This window comes from Prunus avium, chromosome 1, assembly GCF_965620075.1.
Source record: "Prunus avium chromosome 1, drPruAviu1.hap1.1, whole genome shotgun sequence".
NCBI lineage: Eukaryota > Viridiplantae > Streptophyta > Magnoliopsida > Rosales > Rosaceae > Prunus > Prunus avium.
Genome location: NC_142284.1, coordinates 54,192,061 through 54,215,913, shown reverse-complemented (window position 1 = coordinate 54,215,913; position 23,853 = coordinate 54,192,061). Strand labels below are relative to the sequence as shown.

Sequence of the window (23,853 nt, the reverse complement as noted above, 5' to 3'; positions counted from 1 at the left end):
TGCCCTCTCTTTTAACACGAGAGCAAGGACTGCACAGAAATAGAAGGGAGAAGGGAGAAGCTTTAATATTATTCACTATGTAAAACAAATAATACATCCAATTCATCCAAAAGTATCCAAGCTATCACTCACACTCAGCAGCTATCACCCAATGCAGTGGGCGGTCTAGTCAATCCGTTTACACTTAAATATAAAAATGAAAAGAAAACTTCTAGCCGATCTTCACATATAAAAGAATGATGTTGCAAATCCTTTGCAACCTTCAAAGCACCTTAGTGAAGCATAGATATGGCCATCATGCTCTGAACATTGTTCTGATGCTCGTGCAAAACTTGCATGACCAGAACAATTTCTCTTCGAACAAAAGATTATATCCCCTTGATCAAGTCAAAGAACACACCTTGTCTGGAAAATTGGAAGGGTTAAATGGAAATTGTCAACACAAGTTGCATCCATCAAGTCAAACATAACCAAAAGACCTAAACCTTAAGGGTATTCTTTTCTTTTTTTATAAATATTTTTTCTTTGGGGAAGGGGTTAAATCAATTTAAAGTGTCCTTTGCGTTCTATTTTAGTATTTTCTTTCAAGCTAGAAGACCCGAAAACATCTGTACATTTGTTTATTTTCCCGTAATCCAATTACGAAAATGAGGTAACTTCAGTGAGCAGGATATGGGAGGTTTTTATTTGTTTATTTTTTTTTATAAAAACAACACAAAGCATGGAGTAAATTTACCTTGTCTAATGCTACCACAACAAAGGCGGTTGTCATCTATATACGTGGCTTGGATACCCATCATCCATGAACCCACTGATACATCATCATGAGCATAAGTCTTCAAAGATGCACTGCATATGAAAGTAAACAGAAATGAGACCGTGATTTATTCACAGGATAATGAATTGCATAAATAAGTCTAACAAATTCATTCTGATAGCTTGATAGCTTATAACGACATTTATATCCAAATAAAAATCTGTTTATAACATTCACAACAAACCTGTTTATGTTTATATACTGAGCTAAGTTCTTGGATAGTATTATGAGTGAACTACCTGCATGACGGAAATACCTGGAAGGAAAAAAAATTTGTGGAAATGATAACCAAATCTGAAAATATTAGCAACTAGACCAGTCCAGACATCACACACACACACACGGAAATACCTGGAAGGAAATTTTTTTTGTGGAAATGATAACCAAATCTGAAAATATTAGCAACTAGACCAGTCCATGTTGGCGAGTCGACATCACACACACACACACACACACATGCACAAGGCCCTAGTAAGTAGCAAATCTTTGGCCATCAGATTTTTTCTATGACCATGATTAAAAACTCAAATGACCTCCCTATTTAAACTCTTTACTAGAGCAGGATTGTGTGTGTCCGCACAGTCTGTATCAAGTTATCAACACAGCATACAGCATGCAATGCCCATTAGATGCTGTTTTATTCAGTAGATTCAATCACTTACGATTTCTGATCCCCAAATTTCCACCAATCAGGCTCATACCAAGCCTTTCCCCTGCAAATTAAAACATTTTCAAAGTCAAAAGCTGCATCATAGTAACCTTATCAGCCTCAAGCTCTGCAAATAAAATTGGAAAAGTACAATCAAATTGCACAGAGGTGTAGGATAGTAAAGTACATACTCTTCAGAAATCACATCTCCTGACTTCATGCAACCGATATAAGCACCATCTTGAGCACGACGATCTTCAAGAAGTCCAATTAGCCCCTCTGTGTTAGGTCAGGAAAAGCTGTTGTAAATGATGTACAAAAAATTTCTGATAAAATTTAGTCTTGAATGCTCACAAATTTATGGGAAACGAAGCTCTACCAAGATCAAGATTGATATTGTCATCGACCTTGACATAAAACTCAGCATCCCAATTTTGAACTGCAGTACTGAAGAAGAACTTTACTTTTTTGGTCAACTCTTCTTGAGCCTCCTCATGACCTTCCTAATATAATAATAGCACATATTCAAACTCTATTTTTCACATTCATAACATCTTAAGTTATCCATATATAAGAGGTAACCTGCAACTACAAAAATGCAGAAATTTTGGTTTATTACAAATTATGAAGATAATACAATAAAAGCCAAATCATCAAATATCTATCACTTCGATTCTGTAAAAAATCAAAATCAAAATTTTGAAATATATTTTAGTTATAAAAAATTCCGAAGATTTTTAAAAGTGTTTTATGAGTAACATATCATTATATTACAGTTTTTTAACGACGATAATACTTGTAAAGCCTGGGGTAAAATATTGAACCAGATGTATTTTAATAACACTGAGATTTTATTGCTTACAAGAATCAAGAAATCCTTTGTCGACCGACTTTCCTTGTCAATATTGCGATCTAAGCTATCACCCTGATTGGGACTGCAAGTTCAAAGTGAAAAAATTATGAGAAGAGTGTCTCTATAGTAATTACCACAGTTAAAGCAGTTACAATAGTACTAATATTGGGATTAAAGTGCGAGGAAAAACCTCCGACCAATTACAAAGCGTATGACTACTCCTCTTTCTTCTAGTTTTCTCAAAGCATCACCTGCAAAGGCCGATAGGAAAATCCAGTAGTTGTTAGTAAACCAGTTTAATTATTCAAGCCACATGAGTGTAAGTATTAAGACTGATCAACAATTCATCTGAATTCAAGCCAAGCACACATTGTAAATCCGCATACGTTTCCATCAGAAATCCCAACTGACCTTTAGGCATCCAAGACCCTCTAAACATATTTCGGTTCAAATGACTACCAAATCCAGTATAAACTCCAATAACAGCGAGCAATTGGCCAGAAGAAGACACCTTTTGTTGCAAGTGATTCTTGAGGTACCCTTGACTCTTGGCCAACGTCAGGTCCATCTCAGCTTCAACAATCCTCCTCTCCAGGTCTCTGAACAACACTACCATTAATACCAAAACTAATACAAGGCACAACTCACGTAATCTGATTCGAGGGAAACAAAAAGTAGGAGCATACTTGCATCCAAGGACTGCTAACTTGTCTTCAACTGAAAGAACCTTTGGTCTCTGACAGATGGACAGAAACATCACTAAAGTTAAATTGAATTCAAACAGGCATCATAAATTGTCACCATGTCATTTTGGTTGTTGGGTTAACTTAGAAAAAGGAAATTGAACAAGAAATTTGAGTCTTGAACATTCTTTTCTTACCTAGAAATTGTTAAACTGAGCTGAATCAATGTCTTCCTAGGTCTAATGGTACAAAAAAAAAAAAAAATTAAAGTCTCAAATAAAAAGGTTTGAATGGAACCTGGCCTAAGTTCTTCTTAAGAAGATTAGCGAGTACTGTTCTGTTCTCTGCATCTTGCCACAACCTGGATGTCCCAAATAACAAGTCATCAACTTTATAATAACCATGCATTCTTAAAATGCTATCAAATCATCAAATTGTATCAGATCAAACAGAAAGCTGAGAAATTGAAACTCCACGTTTCAAATTAACCATGGCATTGGTTTAAAAATTAAAGCTGAAAGTTCATTTTTGAAACATTTCGTAGGCAATTAAGAACGCACCGGCCAGCGACGTAGAGCCAAGCGACGCAAGAGAAGAAGGCCATTAGGATAGATGGCTTGGACGTCTGAAGAGGCTTCGATCTCCATCGCCTCTCTGATTTCGTCGTTGTGGGTAAGCCTTCCATTTCAATTCTGAAGCAGTAGAGAGAGAAAGAGCAGCGCAATAGAGGGACACGAAATTTGTAGATGCAATTTAGTGGCTGATTCAGACAGAAATTATGAAACTTACATATTAGATTAAGCTGAATATGGTATGGAATCTGAAATCCAGAAACTAACTGAAGACCAAAACAAAAACTTTGAATTTTCAGGGAGAGAGAGAGAGAGAGAGAGAGAGAGAGAGAGAGAAAGAGATTAAATGGAGCGATTACTTTCTAGGCCCAACTAGAATGTCCTGATTTTCTGTGAATATTGGGCCTCCAAATGGATTTGAATATTTTTGTTTTCCTAGGCGAGACCGAACTATATCAAATTAATTACGGTTTGGTTCGATTAGGTTTTTTGATATAAGCAATATTGAGGAGAAGGGAAATCGAACTAAGACATCAAGAGCATTATAAATGCTTTTAACCACTTGAGCTACAAACCCTTGCAAAGAAAAGGCTCGACCAAACTGAACCAAGCATATTCATTTGATTTGAACGGCTCGACCAATTTTTTGCTCACACCTACTATGTAAAAAATTAAAGCAAAAAAATGTCGAATTCTGTATGTTTTCTTAGCATACTAACGAATATCCTTTTACGGTTGATTTTTGAGAAAGGAATTTAAGTTGAAGAATGAACTTTTTTTTTCTCTTGTCACCATTGATTATGGTTTGAATATGCAATCATAAATCACAATTTAAGATAACATACTAGACATCTGCGAAAAATTATTTTCATTGAATTGCAAATCTAACAATAAGCAAACAAAAACTAATACATTGTTAATCACGGCCTGCTGGTTGTCAGCATCACAACCCACTCAGATGAGACACCTAACTCCCAAAATGTTTACATCAATGTAAAACTGCATTATCAATACATAACTTTAAAAAGAAAAAAAAATGCATTGCTAGCATTGTAACATCAGGCTCTAAGCCAAAAAATAAAAACAAAAAGAGAGAGAGAGAGAGAGAGAGAGAGAGAGAGAGAGAGAGAGAGAGAAGTCCTGGCATCTCGTAATCTTTCTTGGAAAATCTTTCTTAACCATAATGATACACAATCTCTCAGCTCCTGAGCAGGAAATCAGAAGTCCACCTGAAGAGGAGGTTGATACTTCTCCATTTCAGTTTTTAACTCCTCGCAGCACCAGGTAACAAGCTCGCTAGCGATGGAACCCCTTGGTTTCTCATTTCTTCTTGTGTCCGCCTCATTTCTTCAGGATCTGTCGTTAACATAAAAAGATTGATTGAGTAACTCCGACAATGCGGGGATCAATAAGCATATTTAGTCACTGGCATGAGTATGAAGGGCATGTGTGATATCAACACAAATGGGATTCTTTTGAACAAATGCACCATAGGAAGTGATAAAACCGTAAGTGATCCACATACAGATGAAAAAACAACAATTCAATGGTAACAACCAAGTGTTTATAAATTTGTGTAAAGCCATCTAAGGAGTAAAAATTCAAAATTTACATGTCCAAGTCAGAAAAAAATATGGTACAGAAATAGTGTATGTATAAAAAGAGAATAGGATGCCGTCCCCATGAGTCATTTTGATGCAAGTAAATCTAAAGTAAACCAGAGTCTCAGGCCCATGGACGAAAAATTTAAAACATATACCAAGCATAGATCACTTACCCATGTTCTCCACTAACTTCGGCATCAGAAACACAACAACTACCATAAATCCAACCATCAGACCCATTGGGCTCTTTACAAGAGACATTATGGAGAAGGGTTCCCTTATCTATAATGAGATAAACATGACATGAGGTCAAAAATCCATAATGGTACAGAAATAGTGAATGTATAAAAAAGAATGTGAAAATCTAAACCAACCTCATAATACTGTTCCTCTCTCAATGGCTCTAAAACAAACTCATTTAGGCCCCTCCTATTTTCAGTCAGTGCTGCCTGAACCTTGCCTGGGTTTCTGGCACTAACATCAACTCGGACCTACGCAAGCATGGGAATATCAGATTTGTGATCATTTCATTTCAAGAAGTATAAAAGAGTTGATTTATAGATACAAGAATCTCACCGGAGAAAAGAAATAGCCTATTGCAGTGACTTCAATCAGATGAGTCCCCGCAGGCACATTATGGCTTTAAGTAAACACATTAAGGAAATATTGTATGCCTAGTAATTGGCATTTCATTTCATGAAGATATACTATAGTACATGCAATATAATATACATAAACATAAAGGCTGACACAAAAGATGGTATCAGAAATGAACTTATCATAAGAACGGAAATAGGATACAATGAAAAAAATCCATCAGGCCTCAGAAAGGTAACACTCTGACCAGCATTTAGTATGACTTTGACATTTGATGTTTTTTGGTAAAGGCCATATCCTTTCGCCCCCATACCTGAGGAGCAAATTCGTCAATAACGGGCACGAGCTATGCGGTTATATTATAGATGAGAGGGATGGTGAATGAACTAAATAGCAGAATGCAACCATTAAATAATTTTTTTCTTGGACTTGAAAAAATAGTGTTTCGAATCAATATTAGTGATTGAAAAGTAGAGGGTAATCCGGACTAACCCACCTAGAGCAAAGCACCAAAAAAAATTGAGCTAGTTCTCACTGATCAAATCAGGGTAAAACTCCTTAAGGCCACACATAAACTGATTAATTTAACCACACAAGCAGCCCTATTCCACAAGCCCCAATCAGATTTGACATGTATCCAGACATCCCAACACAAAAAAGCAATTAAAGTTAAAGTATTGCACAGCTTAAACCTTCCTTTTCCATTCAAATTCTCGATTTGAAGTAGTTTATCGATTGATTGACATGGAAAATTCACCATGACTGAATACAAGATTGAAACTTTGCCATTAAAAACAATCAACAGCAAGCTAATTTCATTTGAAATACATACTGTGGATCTTCACTCGACCATGGATGGTGTACCCATCAGTAGACCTGCAACAAATCATTTGAGCAGAAACATAAAAGAAATTAATTTCAAAATCGACGATGCATCGTTTGGGTAAAGAGAAGAACTTTTCAATCTTACCCGGGAGAAATTGCGAGCGACGAAGAGATAAGCGAAAAGCAGAGCTGTATGAAAAGCACGAGAATCACCGGTTTGGATCGCCAGCTCCGCGCCATAACAACAATGAAAGAGCTTCTGCGAGAGTTTCAGAGTGAGAGAGAGACTTGTTTGTTCGAAGAGTTTTGCGCGATCTGGTGTTACGCACTTAGGTAGATTAGTGTAGTAGAAGCCAAATCAGGCCCGTATACTATATAGTATTCTGATTCAAATCGGTTTTGTTTATTTTTATTTTTAAATGATATTCCCACTTCCTTTTTATCCACCTACACTCCATTTTTCTAAAAAGTACTAATTAATCCATTTTTTTTTAACTGAAACGAATTGCTAATGTTTGTTTGAGTAGGCCTATATGTCACGACCCGACTCCCCTAGTACGATATTGTCCGCTTTGGGCCCCCCTTTTTGCCCTCACGGTTTTGTTTCTGGGAACTCACGAGCAACTTCCCAGTGGGTCACCTATCCTGGGATTGCTCTCGCCCCTAACTCGCTTAACTTCGGAGTTCCCATGACTCCGAAGCCAGTGAGCTCCTAAAAGGCCTCATGCTAGGAAGAGAAGTGCCCATATATTTAAAGCACTTCACCTTTCCCTCCCCGAGCAATGTGGGATTGCTCACCGTTCTTGTTTCCCCAAGACACGGGTCTTACACTATAAGCATCCTATGGTAATTTTCGAACTCAATTAATATTTTTTTTTATAAAAAAAATCCCTGGCTAAAACACTCATGATTCAATTCTTAGTTCTAAGTTTGTATCTTTTTGTAATTTCTATAATAATAAAAATCTAAATTTATGCTAGTAGCCTGCAAGTCATCCATAAAAAATTAGTTAGCCCACCCTTTGAAAATTTCTGACTCCGCACTTTGACAAGCTTAAAAATGTTAGCAAAAAATTTGAACTCTTATGTAGACTTTTTCCTTGTGTTAGCAATGTTGGATTTTTTTAAAGGGAGATTCACTATTATACCTAATATATGAGCCCAAATTTTTAAAAAAAAAACTTACATGAAATGGACTTTAGAAACACACCTAAAGCCTATTTACAACATAACAAAAAGGCTTTTAACTTCTTTTAAATTACAAAACTACCATTGATTTCTTAAAACAAACCCAACTCCAAAACCTCATAAAAAAAACCCAAAACACTCAATAGGGCATCAAAGTAATTTAATAATCAAAATTAAATTCAATAAGGCCAGCTGTCATTTTTTAGATTTTTTTTTTTGTTTGTTTATAAAAATTAAATGATGTAGCATTTATTTATAGTTTTAGTGCTAAGAAAGGGTATATGACTAAATATCTTCTTTTTTTAATTATCCAAATCCTGTACTAAAAATTCAAAGACTAATTTGTATTTTTTGAGCTATACAATATGGAAGAACTATTGAATTTCTAATAGACGATTTAGATTAATTGTCAAGACAATGGGAGGAGGCGTGATAATATAAAAATTATTTTTTAGGTAAAAGGAATTGGGAAGAAAAAAAAAACATTGAGAAGGTGCGTAAAATGAGATTTTTTTTCAACCCAAAAGGTTTATTACATACAGGGCTCACACTCAAAGCTGATGATGGTGAAAAGACAAACCTCACCCCCAGAATTGATTTACACAGAGTAGGATACAACATTATATTTTCACCCTCACTTTCCCTCCACACAAACCAACCACCCATATTGAGGAGAAACTTCCTTCCTGGTAAACTCAAGAACTTGACAACCGATCAGAGTGGAAAGAGAAAACTTGGCCCCATAAAAGAATCAGAATTGCCAAACTAAGCAAGTAGCAGTGTTCAATAAAATGCTATAACCCCAGTTTCTTCGAGAACCAATCTGAAAGATTTGCTATCACAAATCCTGCAAATACCTGCAACATACAACAAATGCAACGTAAAGAGTTCATAGATGCAACATGACACAAGTTTGAATGTGTATCTTGTGCATCAGACAGCATTGAATGAAAAACTTGGTAATATAATATAGAGACCTAGACATCATTTCCTCCAAAAGCGAGTTAGAAATGCTAAAATGAAATGCCTTCTTGAACAAAGTTTTACAAAGGTACTACTAACTACTAACTACAGATGCTATATGCATAGTTATGATAATATCATACCTGAGCAGACCCAAGTATGTAAACTGCTGAATAATGACGGCCGTGGATGAACATGTCAGCAACCATAGCGAGGGGGATGGTGAGCGACATGCCCAAGGTGGCCACCAGTGGAGTTGTCCACACAACACATAGCGCCCTGTAGGAAGTTTTTTATTATTAGCCAAATAGAGAAGTGGGAGTTAAAACATGTGACAACGCAAGTGTGGGAATCCCAGATTGAAAAAAGGATTGTTTTAACATACCAGAAGTAGTCTGAGAGTACACTTCCAACAAAGCCATTGGCAATAACAACTTCTTCCAATTTAGCAGAGTGAGGAATCGTAAACTTGGGTTCAATGCCCAATGCTGTCAATGGCCAAACTGGAGAAATAAAAAATAAAAAGAAGAGAAAAACAAGATTATTCAGTCAAGAAGTGACAGATTGCCTTTCCTTTTTAAGAACCTCAGACATATTTCCACCAAGCTAGCACTGTGCCTTGCTTGATTTCTAGATATCATATTCACAAGGAGAAAAACTGAAGTAATGCCATAAAAATAGCCTCTTACTGTACCACTTATTACAATTAAAAAAAGTAAATTCCTCTTACAGACAGGCTATGTAGAATAGCATAGATGCTTTTGCATTCCTATGTAAAGTAGAGCAAAAGAACCCAGATGACTGGGGACATGGAAACCATTGTGTGCATAAAGAACCCTCTTCGTGAACTTTGGTAATTGATAGTTGAAAGCATTAAATCTCAAGCAACACTTACCAAGCCACCATAATGCTACAAGTGTAAAAAGTCCAATGTACCCAAACAACTTTTGCACATCAACCCTTTCTCCTCCCTCACCAGCAAACTTTTTAAGGAGAACTATATCATTAACGGTAAAATAAATGTTAATACTAATGTCAAAATAATTTAGGAAAAAAGAATGCCAAGATATAAATGAAAAAATATATTTCCCAACCAGTAAATAGACCATATGACATGGCTGAGAGAAGGCCAAAAAGATCTCCAACAAGAGAGCGTTTCCCATTGCTGAACAAAAATATTAACTGTCAATGCCAAAACATGCATTACATAGAGCAATTTGATGCATAATATCGGGAACAGATGATATTGGTATGTAAAGAGATATGTTATCTTCCATCAAGGAAGAGACAAATAAAATGGAAGTCAACAATAATTTGGATGTCAGCAACAGAGATGGAGTAAAAGCTTACGCAGCACTCAGTTGTGACTCATCTGTAGCCCAAGTTTTGCCCAGAGTTGTCATGGCTACACCAGCCATGCTGACAAAGACAGCCACCACTTTTGCTATATTTAAAGAATCTTCACCCAAGAATGCACCAACGAAAAGAGTAAAGAGTCCTGAAGTCGAGGATAATACTGTTGTACTTGCAACACTTGTGCGTGCAAGGGCAGCATTTGAAAAATACTACCAAAAAAAAAAGAATAAGAATTTTCTTGATGTCCTTCACACTGATTTTATATTATCAATTCCACAAAAAATGAATAGACCTTTCCACGAAATGCATCTCATTAGACAAACACATATATATGTAAAATTTCATGTCTGCAAGGAAATTTCTGGGACACGTGTAACACTTCAAATTCAATCGAAATGTATTCTTGAATAAAGTAGCTTTAGGAAGTTCCTTACCTCTGTAAAAAACCAGAGAGGGGCAATGTAAAACCCATAAGTAGCAATTTGCCTTGCAGTAACCTCTTTATCATGTTTCGGCACAGTTAAATCATCTTTGTATTTAGAAACCAAAGGTATTGCTTCTGCACAAGGTGAAAGGTCTGCATCACTGTCTTTTCTGGTCAAGGACCCATGAATTTCCAATTCAAAGTCTTTCTGCCCTCCATTGTGTTTTAGAGGAGAACTAAATCCAGCAGAAAACTCATTCATACTTTCTGCATTTTTACCACTTTTAGAAGAGCGACGTTTTAGTAAATTACACAACCAATCCTTAATGAATGCTATTGGGATGTATACTACCATAAGAGAAGCTCCAAGATATGTTACGGCAAATGGCTGCTTATAGTCTGTAAATATATCCTGTAGAGACAGTATTGGTCAGCTAGAACCTCAATAAGATATAGAGCGTGGGCACTGCACACAGTATTATTAAATATATAAGTAAATACAATGCACCGTATCATAACATAGAATCAAAGATTTTCTATAGCTCATGAATAAATTTTCTGGCATCTCAACACAATGATATTAAGGGAAAGAAAAAAAAACCCTTATATCAGATCCCAATAGATTGGCAATCAAAGTCTTATATGCAGAAATATTTCGCTTGAAGCAATTAGACACAATCTTCTGCTAAAAGGGTCTCAATTCCGTGTAGCTTTCAGGAAGTAGCTTGAGTTTAAGCAGTCATCAGCTCTCCCATGGTCAAGATGATTAAATAGTCACAATTGTTGACTCACTTCAACAAAATAGTCATAATTGGTTTACCAACTAATCATTTAAAACGCTCATTACTAAGTTTGAGATGATGCATGGTGACTCGAAAGCAATTAAACATGTAGCGTGTTCGGATTGAACTTAATACCAACCAACTAAGATGAGGCAATAACAGAAAAAGGTTAAATCTTAGCTGGTGTTTTCTTTGGTATGTCCTTCAGTCCCTTAGATACCAAAGGTGACAGATGACTGTGCTTATGCAACTGAATGCTAGTTCTGTTCTGGAAAATATTATATTTACAGTGTTCCTCGAATGGGTGAAGCTGAGTGCTTTAAATAAATTCAAGCAAACATCCAAACTTCCATTATATGAATAGCTTCTCTTCCTTTCTAGAAGAGTTCAAAGACAAAAGCTTTAGCTAGCAAGAGCACACAATTGGGTACAAATCCATATCAAACTCCAATCTTTTCATGAAGCCTAATAACCCATAACCCATCAGGCAAAAAAAATAAAATACAAATCACATTCATATTTCACCCAAAACTCCAAAAATAGTTATGACAAATTTAGAAAGAGAAAAATAAAGGACTCTAACCTGGGTGACTTCTGCAGAGGTAACCCAAATGACAACAACAGCAGCAATTAAGAACAACCCAGCTCTGTATCTCCAACCCATAATAAACCCAGATAGAGAAACCAGAAGAATTTCAAAGATCTGGTTGGTCCTCCTTAGATCTTTGAAATTGCCTTTGATATTTTCCCTGGTCACCGACCTTATAGCATATGAGATCTTGGGTGGGTGACAGGGTGTCCCGAATTCCAATATCTGGCGTATATTTAGGTGAGAGAGAGAGAGAGAGAGAGAGAGAGAGGCCCGGTTGAGGCGGGGCTGCTGGTGTGAGACAAGGGGAATGGGGTTGGCTTTCTTGCAGGAAATAAAGAAATCTTAAATTTCGGGTAGAAAGAGAAGGAGAGGGAAAGTGTTGAGACCAACAAAGAAAGAACTGAAAACGTTTTGGTTGTTATTTCATCTGTTATAAGTTTCAATTTTTATTATTACAAAATATGTCTTCTTTTTCATACGGTAATGTTACAAAAAAGAAAAAGTTTAATAATTGTACAATGGAAAAGTATATTTCCCTTATTTCCCTTCACATTATAAAAAAAAAACAGTGAGCCAACGGGTCTAACTCATTGAAAAAGTACATTTATTTACAGATCAATAGTCTCATGTTCGAACTTCGGTGTGTGTGTGAGCCCTCTCCTTTTAATTTAGACTATCATTTATATTCAAAAATAAAAAGTGAAATATATATTTTTTGTTGGTTTAGAATTTTGTGTTATTAATTTTCCATCCCTTTCTTTCTCTTTTTCTCATGTCTTGATCAATCATAAAATCCAAATCTATTTATAGGACCCTCGAAATTTTATGACATTTCCATATAAATCGCATATCCCACTCACTTATTCGATTTCACTAAGTTGTGACGGTATGTTGAACCAAATACAAGGCATGATTAAAACTAAAAACAATAAGATGTATTCAACTAGAGGAAAAAGCTAATTTTTCAAATAGAATTAAAATAAATAAATATAAAAAGAAAAGATGCTCCTTATAAATATCAAATTATAATTATTGGATAAAAAAAATATCAAGTGTGTGGGATGAGAACCGATTGATCGAAATCAAGAAATAAGATAATATATAATAGTAGCACTATTTCAAAAAAATAATTAATTTATTATTCAAACTTTTTGAAAGGTAACCAAAAATTTGTCAAAGATATGTACATAGCTCAATGGCTAGGATGATCAAATTTTTTTTAAAAAAATTATATTTTATTAGCCAACAAAAAATTGTTTAGGTGTTTTTTTTGCGTAAGAAATCAGATTGTAGAAAATTAAACATACAGCTTCTGTAGTTGTGAGATATATAAAACGTATGCGCTATAAAATAATCGTTGTTGGTAGAAAAGACAATAAGCATGCCAACAGAAAAACATTTATACAAAGAACATGACATTTCCAATGATAGTTGCAGGTAGGAGGAGAATAAAAATATAAAAATGTGTAGATAATGGCATTATTTTTAGGACAGTGATGTTAACAAATTTATCATGCATTGTTTTTTAAGTAAAGAAAATACACCAACTATACCCGGCATGTTACGTACATAATATAAAATCTCGTATCGGGTGTTTGAGTCTCTTCGTTTATCAATTGATTTTGAATTAGATAATCTAATTTTGATAAGCGTAACTTCTCTTATGCATAAACAAATTTAAATTTATACATAAGAGGATAATTAATCTGTAGATAAATTAGAATATAAGAACATTCTTTTATCATGCATTTTTTACGTAGCAGAAAATTCATCTACTAAAAGCAGCATGTTATGTTTCAGACTACAAAATCTGGTATTGAGTGTTTTCATATCTCTGTCATTTTTTTTTTTTGGAATAAGATAGCTTAACTTTTATTTTGATTAGATTCGAGAAAATAGAATTATAAACTTGTCCTAATCCTAACACGACCGCTTACCCCTCTCTCATCACTTTTTGATAAACTTTTGTCATGGATTTATTTCACTAAATTAAATTTTGTTGAGTCCAAACTACAAGATTTGAGTATGGGGTTGGGGTGTCCAGTTTATGAGAGCCACAAAGTATGGGCTAAAAGCATCTCCAATAGCTTATTCTAGGCACGGTCCGGTTCGGCCTGATTTTCAGCCAAATTTAAAACCGAAATTGTACTGTTCAATTGGTTCGGTTCGGTCCGATTGTGATGAAAAAGTAATTATTTAACCGAACCAATCCGGACCTGTTTAGATCCGGTTCGGTTGCGATTTTCTCGGTCTGAACCGGCAAACAATCCCATGTCACTTTTTTTTCAAACTTCTCCATCATACAATCATCTTCCCAGGTCCTCATTCGTCATTTGCAGGCGCATGAAGGAAAAAAAAAGCCCAAAATCATATTTCAGTAAAATAACAAAAATCTTTCAGCTTCTCTTTCTGCATTTTTCCAGCAACAGATCCAGTAAAACAAAAAACAGATCCTCCAATCTATCGAGCAAAACAAAAGGAGAAATCAGACAGAGAGGAGAGGAGAGGAAGAGGAGAAGAAGTTGAGGCAAGGTTTTCTTCAGGAGAGAGAGAGAGAGAGAGAGAGAGAGAGAGAGAGAGCATGGACACAGGGAAGGGAGAAAAGAAAGAAGAAGAAATAGAAAAAGAGAGAAGGAGAGAAGGAGAAAAGAAGAAGAGAGGGATAGAAAAAAAAACAAAAAAATGGAGTAAGAAGAAGAGTGAGATAGTGTCGGCAGTGAAGAAAGAAGAGAAAAGAAGAGAAAAGAAAGAAGAAATGAGAGGAAAGAAATAAGAGAGAGAGAGAGAGAGAGAGAGAGAGAGAGAGGAAGAAAGAATAGGGGAAAGAAGGAATACGAGAGAAAAAATGAGAGGAAAGAAATAAGAGAGAGGAGGCGGAGAGAATTGAGAGAGAGAGAGAGAAGAGAGATGAGTGAGAAATGAGAAATATAAAAAGATTGATTTGATTAATTATGGCGTAGGGAATAGACACACAAAAAGGAAGAAAGAGCCGTTGAGTCTGCCATGCAAGAGAAAGAACCCTTCTCTCTTCCCAATACATCACATCACGCATGCATTATACAACCACCCAACTTGCCTTATTAATATCAATTCTTTTTAATGTGCAAGACACACAACCCCACGAATCAGAGCCCCACATGTAAATAAAATAATAAATATATATATATATATATATTTAATATGGCCGGTCCAGTTTGGGCCGGTCTGATTTTTAGGAGAATAAAATCGAAACTGGAATCGGTCTGAACCGATCCGGTTTGATTTTTTCAATGATTGTTGACTTTTTTTGTCAACTCGATTTTTTCCGATTTGGACCAGCCCAGTTCGACTCGGTTGTTCGGTTTTGCAATTTACATGCCCACTCCTAACTTATTCAATAACTTTGGAATTCTAAAATGGGTGAGTCACATCATCAAAACTCTCTCCAATATCCTTGTAAAATTCAGTTATTAAAGCTATAACATCTTTCTCTCTCTTCAAGACTAGTAAGTTGATTTTGGTTCTTCAAATATTTAATTTTACTTTGGAATAAAATCTACCTTCAAAATGTTAAAAACATGCATTTTTTCTTTTCATACAATAAATACATTGACATTTTTCACATATTTTCACATTTTTCATTCTTTTCAATAACATTGCATTAATTGAATTGAAGAGTCTGCTATGGCACAAAATATTAAAGTAGCAAACAAAGCTTTTCAAATTGCCATATAAGTCAACAAACTTCAATTTGAAGATTTTAGTTTGTGACTATTGTTGGAGATGCTCTAATAAGCCAATAATTGAGCTAGATCTTGCTGAAAGAAAGCATGGCACTTTGAGACTTGAGTTCCTTCCAATCAGTGGCGGACCTATTAAGGTGCAAGGAAGTGTAGTGCAGCTCCATCTCCCCTCACCGAAAAAACCATTGTAGGTGCTTCAAATTGCCCCTTTGCTCAACTGATGTACATATTACTTTATTTCCATTTTCAACATTTAAGTAAATGTCTTTGTCCTTTTACTTTCATTAATTTTTATATTACTCCATTTACTTAAGTTTACAATATAAATAAGGAAGTATCCCCCATTTGGATTCAAATAAAAATACTAGAAAATTAAATTCCCACCAAATCAAAATATGAAAAATTAGTTTTAGTGTAAAATATGATTTAGGCTAAAAAGGATGGCTCATTAAGTCAATATATACTTCATACTAAAATCCCATAAAATCAAGTTTTCTTATTTGATGTGTAAGGAATAAAAGCCGCCAAAAATTATCTTGAGAAAATGATTATTAAGAAAAACCATTTTTCATACTTAGTCAATATTGCACTTCCGCTAAAAAATTTATGAGTCTGCCAATGCTTCCAATCCATTGCACAAAGCTTCAATATGGATATGCCCATGGCAAGTCAGCATACCTAATTTTTAAAATTTTAAAAACCTCTCTAAATCGTTTCGCTTTCTATACCTATATTCTAGCTAATTCTGAAGGTAGAAGGAGGTATCTATTAAACTAATTAAACTTCTGCATACCTGAGTTAGGTTAGTTGGCTAAGACAGTGAGCCTGTCCCTTCGCACTCAAGTTCAAATCATCTTTCTCATAAATTAGATTAATTTATAATAGTTTAGACTATTGTTTGTTAAAAAAAAAAAACTAATTCAATATATAGCTACTCTAAATTATTTTAATTCATGGAGTAGATAGAGTTCCAAACTAACAGGTGCAACGGTCGATCACACTGACATAATCAACTTATGGAAATGAATTCAATTTATAAATGATCAAAATAACTGTTAATTGGGCTGAGTTAACTTAAAATTCGATTTTTTTGGGGCCCAAGTCTTTTTAGTGAAGTTTTATCTAATCGGGCTGAACACCATCTCTTTCTCTCTCTCTCTCTCTCTCTCTCTCACTACAACACTAGTTGACTGGATTGGCATATATCGTCGGTGGGAGGAAAAACACAATTAATAATAATCATCACCACTAATTTGCTTCAGTAAGCTCTTCATACCAGCTAGCTAACACATTTTTGTCATCTGATAATAACCAACATTGACAAACCCTTACAACAAACACTACAATCCTATTTGTTAATCACTTGACTAAGAAAGAGGGCACACCACACATGAAAATTAGGTGTCCCTAATCTACAACTTGGGTTAGTACTTAATACCTCATTAAGTTACACTTATACACTCAATTAAAAATGTAAACTATAATTAAACTTTAAAAATAAATAATAAAAAAAATCTTAAGCTAAATTAAGAAATCAAAGTTTCAAGGTGAAGAACCCCACAGCACCTCTGCAACAACAGTAGCTGCCTCTGCATCAGAAACAGAGGCCTCTCTCACTCTCTTCAGTATTTCCAATTTAAAAGCTCTTTTCTCACCCTGCTCCAATCCTTCCCCAACTTCCACTTGCACTGCAAAACTTGCCACACACCTTGAAAATGGAAATTTCTCCACACTTTCCTCCATTTTTGGCTCTCTCTCCTCCGCACAAACACTTCCATTTTCGTCCTCATTGGACTGCAAACCCACCTCCAATCTCTGCACACCCATAAGCTTCTTGATCAGGTCCTCTTCAAGCATTAAACCAATCACTTCCTCTCTGCCCAAAATCGCAATTTCAAGAAGGCAATTCATGGCTGCAGCTTTAGTTGACAAGTCTTCAGAGCCCAGGAGGCTGATAATTCTTGGGATTTCTCCATTGATGTCATCAACCAGAGGGGTTCTGATGATTTTGACTAGTCCAGTGAGGACTTGAATCGAACAAGATGAACCCATTTGAATTAAAGCTCTAACAATCGGACCCATCAGCACCAATCCCACAAAAACATCCTTATTGAATTTAACCAGACCAAGAACAGCAAGAGCAGCTTGGTCTCGAACCCAATTCGAAAACTTTGAGTCACAAACCATAAATTCAAGAAAAGAAAATACCTTTGCTCTCAAAATTAACTGCTGATACTGTTTATCAAACCCTTGGCCCAACCTGTTCTCTAAACCCATCAAAGCCTTCACCTTTTTATCGTCTTCGACAGACTCTTCCATAGTTTTCACAAAACTTTGTACGTTTTTCTGATCTACGTACGCTTGAATCTCTGCTTCCATGGCGTACCCAATTTGGGAAATTTTGTAATTGGTGATTTGGCGGTGGAGGAGGGACCGGAGGCCATAGCCCTGCAGTTTTTCGAGCTTTTCGAAAAGGGTTTTGAGGTTGCTGAGCAACTGATTGAGCTTGAAGAGACTTGGGTCTATGGAAATAACGGGGTCGGCTTTGGTTCCGAGCTCTAGAAGAGCTTCAATGGCGGTGCTTATGTCGTAATTGTTGTATATAATTGAAATGGGGTTGCTTTGTAGGTCTTTAGAAGCTTTCTTCAGAGCTTCTAGCGGCGGGAGAAGATGTTGGTTCTCTACTTCCTGCTCAGCTTCGTCCATGGTTACTTTGCTTGCTTGGGTTCGAAGTTCAGTGATTTGAAGCTGTTTGAGAAAGTGGGTCAACTACCAGTCTATTAAAGGCAAGGGCCTTGTCGACTAACCGTTCAAACCTCATACGGCACTCATTAAAATTAGAGTGGACGTAACGCCACCAAAATCTCATTTAGCAAATCTGAGTTTTGAACTCCCTCCTGTATATCCTAACAGTTTAGAATATCGCATTTGTCAAAGAAAAGTTATAATCTCATTTGTTAATATGGTTAATTATGTATGATATAAAATGAACTTTTATGGCATGTTTATTTACCATCGATAGGTATGATAAGAAATGGAATTATTCTAATTCATGACCTTCTCATGTTTACTATCACATAAATACACATAAAAAATAAAAAATTATGTGGTTCTTACCTTAAAATATGTGATTCAATATGCTCAAACCTAGCGCCTAGGTCCATGTGTAAAAAACAGTATAGCCGCTCAGCTATACTATTTTGTTTTTATATATAAAAAATTACCGCAGTATAGCCGCACGGCTATACTCTTTAAATATATTATATTAAAAATGTATCGCTGCGCGGCTATACTTTTTATTAAAAGACTTTCCTAGTTGCATTAGTTTATAGATATTAATTTGTTAGTTTCAATATATCCAAAGCATATATTGAAGACAGAGAAATTTCACAGTAAATCAGTCTTAGAATTCAATTTTTTCTTCTTCTTGTATTGTGAGAATGTTTGTCTTTGATCTACCTCGTTCCCTCGAGTGTTAATAAATTCTTTTATTGCACACATTATTTGTCGTAGAGAATTGCATGCTGAGTTGGACTGTTCTTGATAGTTGCTTCACTTTTCAAACAACACTTTACATAAAGAATACTATCACCTCTCTTACTACTAATCCACAAATCTTTGTTTGAAATTGTTGTTCTGGTTGGCAAAGAGATTGCAAAACAACAATCTTGCATTTTTGTTACAACAAGTAAAAAGTAATATTAGCCTCTCACATTTCTTCATAGTTAGTAAAATACGGAAAGGGAAAAATACGAATACAATACGTACGTGTTTTATTCGGCAAAATTTTGGCAAATTACAACTGAAAAGTTTGCCCACTATATAATATTTTAATAACATATTATTTTTATTCAATAATATGTGAAAATTATGTGTATAATATGTCAAACAAAGTAGGGTAAATATTTAGTTATGCTCAGATACGCTCATATTTGCTCATATTATTATTCTTCTCCAATATGGAGGTATTTATACAAGTACAAAGATGTGTTAACCCCAAATAAAATAGAAAATATATCTAAATTACAATAGGAAGTAAATCTCTATTACAATAGGACTAAATAATAATTGATAAGTACCCAAAATTCTAATGAAATAAGGAACCAAAATCCTAACTAAGTAAAGACTCGCCAACACTCCCCCTCAAGTTGGGCAAAGATATTTCGCAGGCCCAACTTGACAAGCGAGTCACAAAACACCATACTTGAGAAGCACCAATTGTAGAGAAGGTCTTTTCGTCAACCACAAATGAAACAAGTGACAAACTAAAGCAAAGTTCGCAGCAGAAACACAAGAGCAAACCCTAAAAAATAGGGCACATAGCAGAACACAGAAACCTTGTGAGCACGGCAGCAGATAAGGCAGAACACAGAAGCCCTGTGAACATGGCAAAAGCAAAGGCAACCAAACCCTAAAAATAGGGTAAGGCAAGGTAAGGCAAATAAAGGCCAAGCAAAGGTAAGGTGGCAAGGCATGGCAAAGAAAGCCCAGATAGGGCAACAAATCCCTAAAAATAGGGTAAGGCACGACAAAGGTAAAGCCTTACCCTAAAAATAGGGTAAGGCAAGGCATGGCAAGGCAAAGCCAAACCTTAACAAATAGGGTAAGGCAAGGCAAAGAAAGTCAAGAGCAAAGGTAAGGTCAACGGGCATGAGCACAGCGGAAACACACCAGCAAAGGCATGAGCAACAATACTGGCACCAACAAGAGCAACAAGGCAGAGACATAACAGGTCAAGAGCAAAGGCAAGGTCAACGGGCATAAGCACAGCGGAAACACACCAGCAAAGGTATGAGCAACAATACTGGCACCAACAAGAGCAATAAGGCAGAGACTTAACAGGCATCATCAACAGCAATACAAGGCATTGGCACCAGCAACAGCAGAGACAACTTCTCTTCACTCCCCCTCTCCCCCTAAAGAGAAGGGGTCGATGGAGCCATATGATCAATGGTACTTGAGAAACATGCACTGACTAACACTGAGATGTAGCAAAATCAGCCACGGCATATAGATGGTTAAATCGCAGCGGAATAGATGAGCAGCGGTGTCACTCCCCCTCAAATCCGACGATGTATGAGAGTCGAGATTTGGAGAAAGTAACACCCAAATAAAGTTGCAACACTCCCCCTCAAATCCGACATTGGTAAAGGGTCGAGATTTGGAAGAAGAGAAATTGAATAATAGTAAAGAGACTCAAACATGCCAGTCTCATGGCAGAAACAAATGCAAGATGGGAAGGTGGTAGGGAGGTGGATGAATTTGTATAGATAGGGTAGGTGATGTTGACAAATGCGAGAGGTGTTGATAAAGGAAGAGACATATGGTGCAAAACAAGTCAATAAAATAAAGGATAAAAAAAAATAGGCAAGACATCCAGCATGTGGGCAAGAGAAGAAAAGACAGAGAGAGCTCAAGAGATAGAGCTAATCACAAAGGGTGTTGGCGGGTAGAGAGAGAACATAGAATATTGAATATAAAAAGTGAAACAAGTGGAAGACAGAGTGCATGTGGGATATGGGCAAGACAAGAAGCCGGGACAATGCCAGCAACACAGAGAGAGTAAGTAGCTGTGTAAAGGGAACAACGACAGTGTGGATTGGCAGGGATAACTTTGAATGAATTGGTTTTAGGTTGGTATGGTATGGGATTGCAGATGCCAGACGGGCCTGGAAACTTAATTAGAAGCTTGACTTGGGATGTGATACCAAGTCTGTAACACAGAGGAAGAAATCACGGCAGATATGGCTTGGCGAGCGTTGACGAGGCTCGCGGAGGAAAGCAACGGCTCGGTGAGCGGTGACGAGGCTCACGGAGTAAAGCAATGGCTCGGTGAGCGGTGATGAGGCTCACGGAGTAAAGAAACTTGTTATGAAGTTTCAAAGATAGAGAAGCTGAGACATCAAGAAAGACCATATGGCATACAAAGATGAAAAAATAAAAAATTTGGAACAGTAGCAAAGAAGCATGTGAAGGCTAGGTGCGGTGAAAACACATATGAGAGGATGAACAAAAGATGGTGACTATACAAGATGAAGACCCATGATGGGTTAGAAATGAGGAGTGCCAACGACTCTCAATTTGGGAGAGGTTATCACAGGGGAACACAACAGAGCACAACAAATACACAAATAAGGTAGATGCATGAAGACAGGAATGACACGAACACAGCGACACAACACAAAAACCCAGGAGGGCACACAGGGCACCGGTAGGAAAAAAAATATGAGACTAGAACACGGGTGAGCACAACACACGGGTCACCAGAAAAGTGGGCTCTGATGCCATGTCAAACAAAGTAGGGTAAATATTTAGTTATGCTCAGATACGCTCATATTTGCTCATATTATTATTCTTCTCCAATATGGAGGTATTTATACAAGTACAAAGATGTGTTAACCCTAAATAAAATAGGAAATATATCTAAATTACAATATGAAGTAAATCTCTATTACAATTGGACTAAATAATAATTGGTAAGTACCCAAAATTCTAATGAAATAAGGAACTAAAATCCTAACTAAGTAAAGACTCGCCAACATAATAAATAAATTTTGTGTGTATTATCGATTTTTTTGTAAAAAAGCGTGTATTAAACATGAAAATACGTATTTACGTGTACAATACGAGTATTGTATGTTTGCTTTTTAAAAAAATATGTATTTTACCGAGTGTTTAAGACATGTATAGAAAACGGATGTATTATTGAAAAATACTTATTTACATGTATAATACGAGTATTAAAGGTTAAAATGCTAAATTCTTTATACGGGCAATAACTCTGGAAAATTTAAAAATCAAAAGGGGACAATAGAGACTCGAGTAATGGCCTACTAGTACTGGATAATGCTCTAAACTACTATTATCGAAATTCGAAATTCGAAAATTGGCTAATTTCATTTATAAACAAAAGGATTCGAGGATATATAGAAATATTATAGAAACAAGGCTATACTATTTTCAAAACTAAATAAATAAAAAAGCATGAGTATAGCTGGACGGCTATATATATATATAAAGGAACCGCCTAGCAATTAGGAGCCCACGAGTCAAAAAAGGTATAGTTGCGTGACTATACTATTTTTAAACACAACTAAATGAATAAACTAGAGTATAGCCGGGCAGTTATACTATTTATAGAAAGAAAAAAAAAAAAGAGAACCCTACTAGAACCTAGGCGCCCACGTGTCAAAAACCGTATATCCGCAAGGCTATACTATTTTTAAAATTAAATAAATAAATAAATAAAACATGTGTATAGCCGCACGGCTATACTATATATATAAGAGGACCCGCCTAGCGCCTAAAAATTAGGAGTCCACGTGTCAAAAAGAGTATAGCCACACGGCGATACCATTTATATATATTAAAATAAAAAGAGGACCCACCTATCGCCTAGCAATTAGGTGCCCACATGTCAAAAACAGTATCGCCGAACGGCTATACTATTTTAAAGAATAAATAAATGAAAAAACTTGAGTATAGCCGCACAACTATACGATTTATAGAAAAAATAAGAAGAACCCGGCTAGCGCCTAGGTGACCACGTGTCAAAAACAATATGGCCGCAGGGCTATACTATTTTTAAAACGAAATAAATAAATAAAACCACGAGTATAGCCGCGCGGCTATACTCGCGATAGAAAAAATAAGAAGAACGGGGCTAGTGCCTAGGTGCCCACGTGTAAAAGAAAACAGTATAGCCGCACGGCTAGACAATTTTAAAAAATAAATAAATAAAAGACCCGAGTATAGCTGCGCGGCGATATTATTTATTTAAAAAACCCGGCTAGAGCTTAGGCGCCCATGTGTCAAAAACAGTATAGCCGTGCGGCTATACAATTTTATAAATAAATAATTAAAAACCCGAGTATAGCTATTTATAGAAAAATATAAGAAAACCCCGGCTACCGCAATACAGATGCACGGATACACTCTTTAAATGTATTATATTAAAATGTATAGCTGAGCGGCTATACTGTTTATTAATATATATATATATATATTTTAAAGACCTTCCTAGTTGCATTAGTTTATAGATATTAATTTGCTAGTTTCAATATATCTAAAACATATATTGAAGATAGAGAAATTTCACCGTAAATCAATCTTAGAATTCTTTTTTTTTTTTTTTGGTTAAGATTTTCGGTGTCCCCATGTTTGTGTCCGTGCAACATAGCTCAAAACCATGAATTGGATCAAATATGGGTAGTAGTTGATTCAATTT

The 23,853-nt window shown here is 35.9% G+C and overlaps 4 protein-coding genes across 5 annotated transcripts; all 4 read right to left on the bottom strand.

Annotated features, from left to right (window-relative positions):
- Positions 1-42: 42 nt before the first annotated feature.
- On the bottom strand, positions 43-3,905 carry LOC110763787 (Galactosyltransferase family protein). Its single transcript, XM_021966654.2, has 13 exons — positions 3,792-3,905; positions 3,563-3,694; positions 3,300-3,363; positions 3,006-3,055; positions 2,731-2,918; positions 2,510-2,570; positions 2,329-2,401; positions 1,846-1,969; positions 1,658-1,745; positions 1,480-1,530; positions 1,002-1,073; positions 737-849; positions 43-405 (listed from the first exon to the last, which is right to left on the bottom strand). The coding sequence occupies exons 2-13, from the start codon at positions 3,685-3,687 to the stop codon at positions 383-385; spliced, it is 1,032 nt and encodes a 343-aa protein (XP_021822346.1). The 5' UTR covers positions 3,688-3,694; positions 3,792-3,905; the 3' UTR covers positions 43-382.
- A 520-nt stretch (positions 3,906-4,425) lies between these two features.
- On the bottom strand, positions 4,426-6,946 carry LOC110763788 (ER membrane protein complex subunit-like protein (DUF2012)). The gene is made up of 7 exons (XM_021966656.2): positions 6,746-6,946; positions 6,608-6,651; positions 5,980-6,088; positions 5,755-5,818; positions 5,553-5,669; positions 5,352-5,460; positions 4,426-4,930 (listed from the first exon to the last, which is right to left on the bottom strand). The coding sequence occupies exons 1-7, from the start codon at positions 6,838-6,840 to the stop codon at positions 4,839-4,841; spliced, it is 630 nt and encodes a 209-aa protein (XP_021822348.1). The 5' UTR covers positions 6,841-6,946; the 3' UTR covers positions 4,426-4,838.
- Positions 6,947-8,278: 1,332 nt separating this feature from the next.
- LOC110763786 (EamA-like transporter family) lies at positions 8,279-12,319 on the bottom strand. Of its 2 annotated transcripts, none has more exons than XM_021966650.2 (8): positions 11,896-12,319; positions 10,541-10,942; positions 10,101-10,315; positions 9,845-9,915; positions 9,646-9,747; positions 9,136-9,253; positions 8,894-9,029; positions 8,279-8,644 (listed from the first exon to the last, which is right to left on the bottom strand). In XM_021966650.2, the coding sequence occupies exons 1-8, from the start codon at positions 11,974-11,976 to the stop codon at positions 8,582-8,584; spliced, it is 1,188 nt and encodes a 395-aa protein (XP_021822342.1). In that variant the 5' UTR covers positions 11,977-12,319; the 3' UTR covers positions 8,279-8,581. The 2 variants fall into 2 exon arrangements, with proteins under 2 accessions (XP_021822342.1, XP_021822343.1); XM_021966651.2 differs by lacking the exon at positions 11,896-12,319 and having other exon boundaries at positions 10,541-10,811; positions 10,883-10,945.
- Positions 12,320-16,906: 4,587 nt separating this feature from the next.
- LOC110763779 (uncharacterized) lies at positions 16,907-18,424 on the bottom strand. Its single transcript, XM_021966638.2, has one exon. It carries the CDS (start codon positions 18,330-18,332, stop codon positions 17,169-17,171), a length of 1,164 nt encoding a protein of 387 aa, XP_021822330.2. The 5' UTR covers positions 18,333-18,424; the 3' UTR covers positions 16,907-17,168.
- Positions 18,425-23,853: the final 5,429 nt, after the last annotated feature.

Excerpts from the sequence above, each read along its gene's own strand:
- LOC110763787 (XM_021966654.2), bottom strand. The coding sequence starts at position 3,687 with ATGGAAGGCTTACCCACAACGACGAAATCAGAGAGGCGATGGAGATCG. Across the intron at positions 3,364-3,562 it reads TGGCTCTACGTCGCTGGCCG|GTTGTGGCAAGATGCAGAGA; the intron begins GTGCGTTCTTAA and ends TGGGACATCCAG. Across the intron at positions 1,531-1,657 it reads GGAGATGTGATTTCTGAAGA|GGGAAAGGCTTGGTATGAGC; the intron begins GTATGTACTTTA and ends TTTAATTTGCAG.
- LOC110763788 (XM_021966656.2), bottom strand. The coding sequence starts at position 6,840 with ATGGCGCGGAGCTGGCGATCCAAACCGGTGATTCTCGTGCTTTTCATA. Across the intron at positions 6,652-6,745 it reads TCGCTCGCAATTTCTCCCGG|GTCTACTGATGGGTACACCA; the intron begins GTAAGATTGAAA and ends GATTTGTTGCAG. Across the intron at positions 5,670-5,754 it reads TAGGCTATTTCTTTTCTCCG|GTCCGAGTTGATGTTAGTGC; the intron begins GTGAGATTCTTG and ends ATGCTTGCGTAG.
- LOC110763786 (XM_021966650.2), bottom strand. The coding sequence starts at position 11,976 with ATGGGTTGGAGATACAGAGCTGGGTTGTTCTTAATTGCTGCTGTTGTT. Across the intron at positions 10,943-11,895 it reads CCTCTGCAGAAGTCACCCAG|GATATATTTACAGACTATAA; the intron begins GTTAGAGTCCTT and ends CTGTCTCTACAG. Across the intron at positions 9,916-10,100 it reads GAGTCACAACTGAGTGCTGC|CAATGGGAAACGCTCTCTTG; the intron begins GTAAGCTTTTAC and ends ATTTTTGTTCAG.
- LOC110763779 (XM_021966638.2), bottom strand. The coding sequence starts at position 18,332 with ATGGACGAAGCTGAGCAGGAAGTAGAGAACCAACATCTTCTCCCGCCG.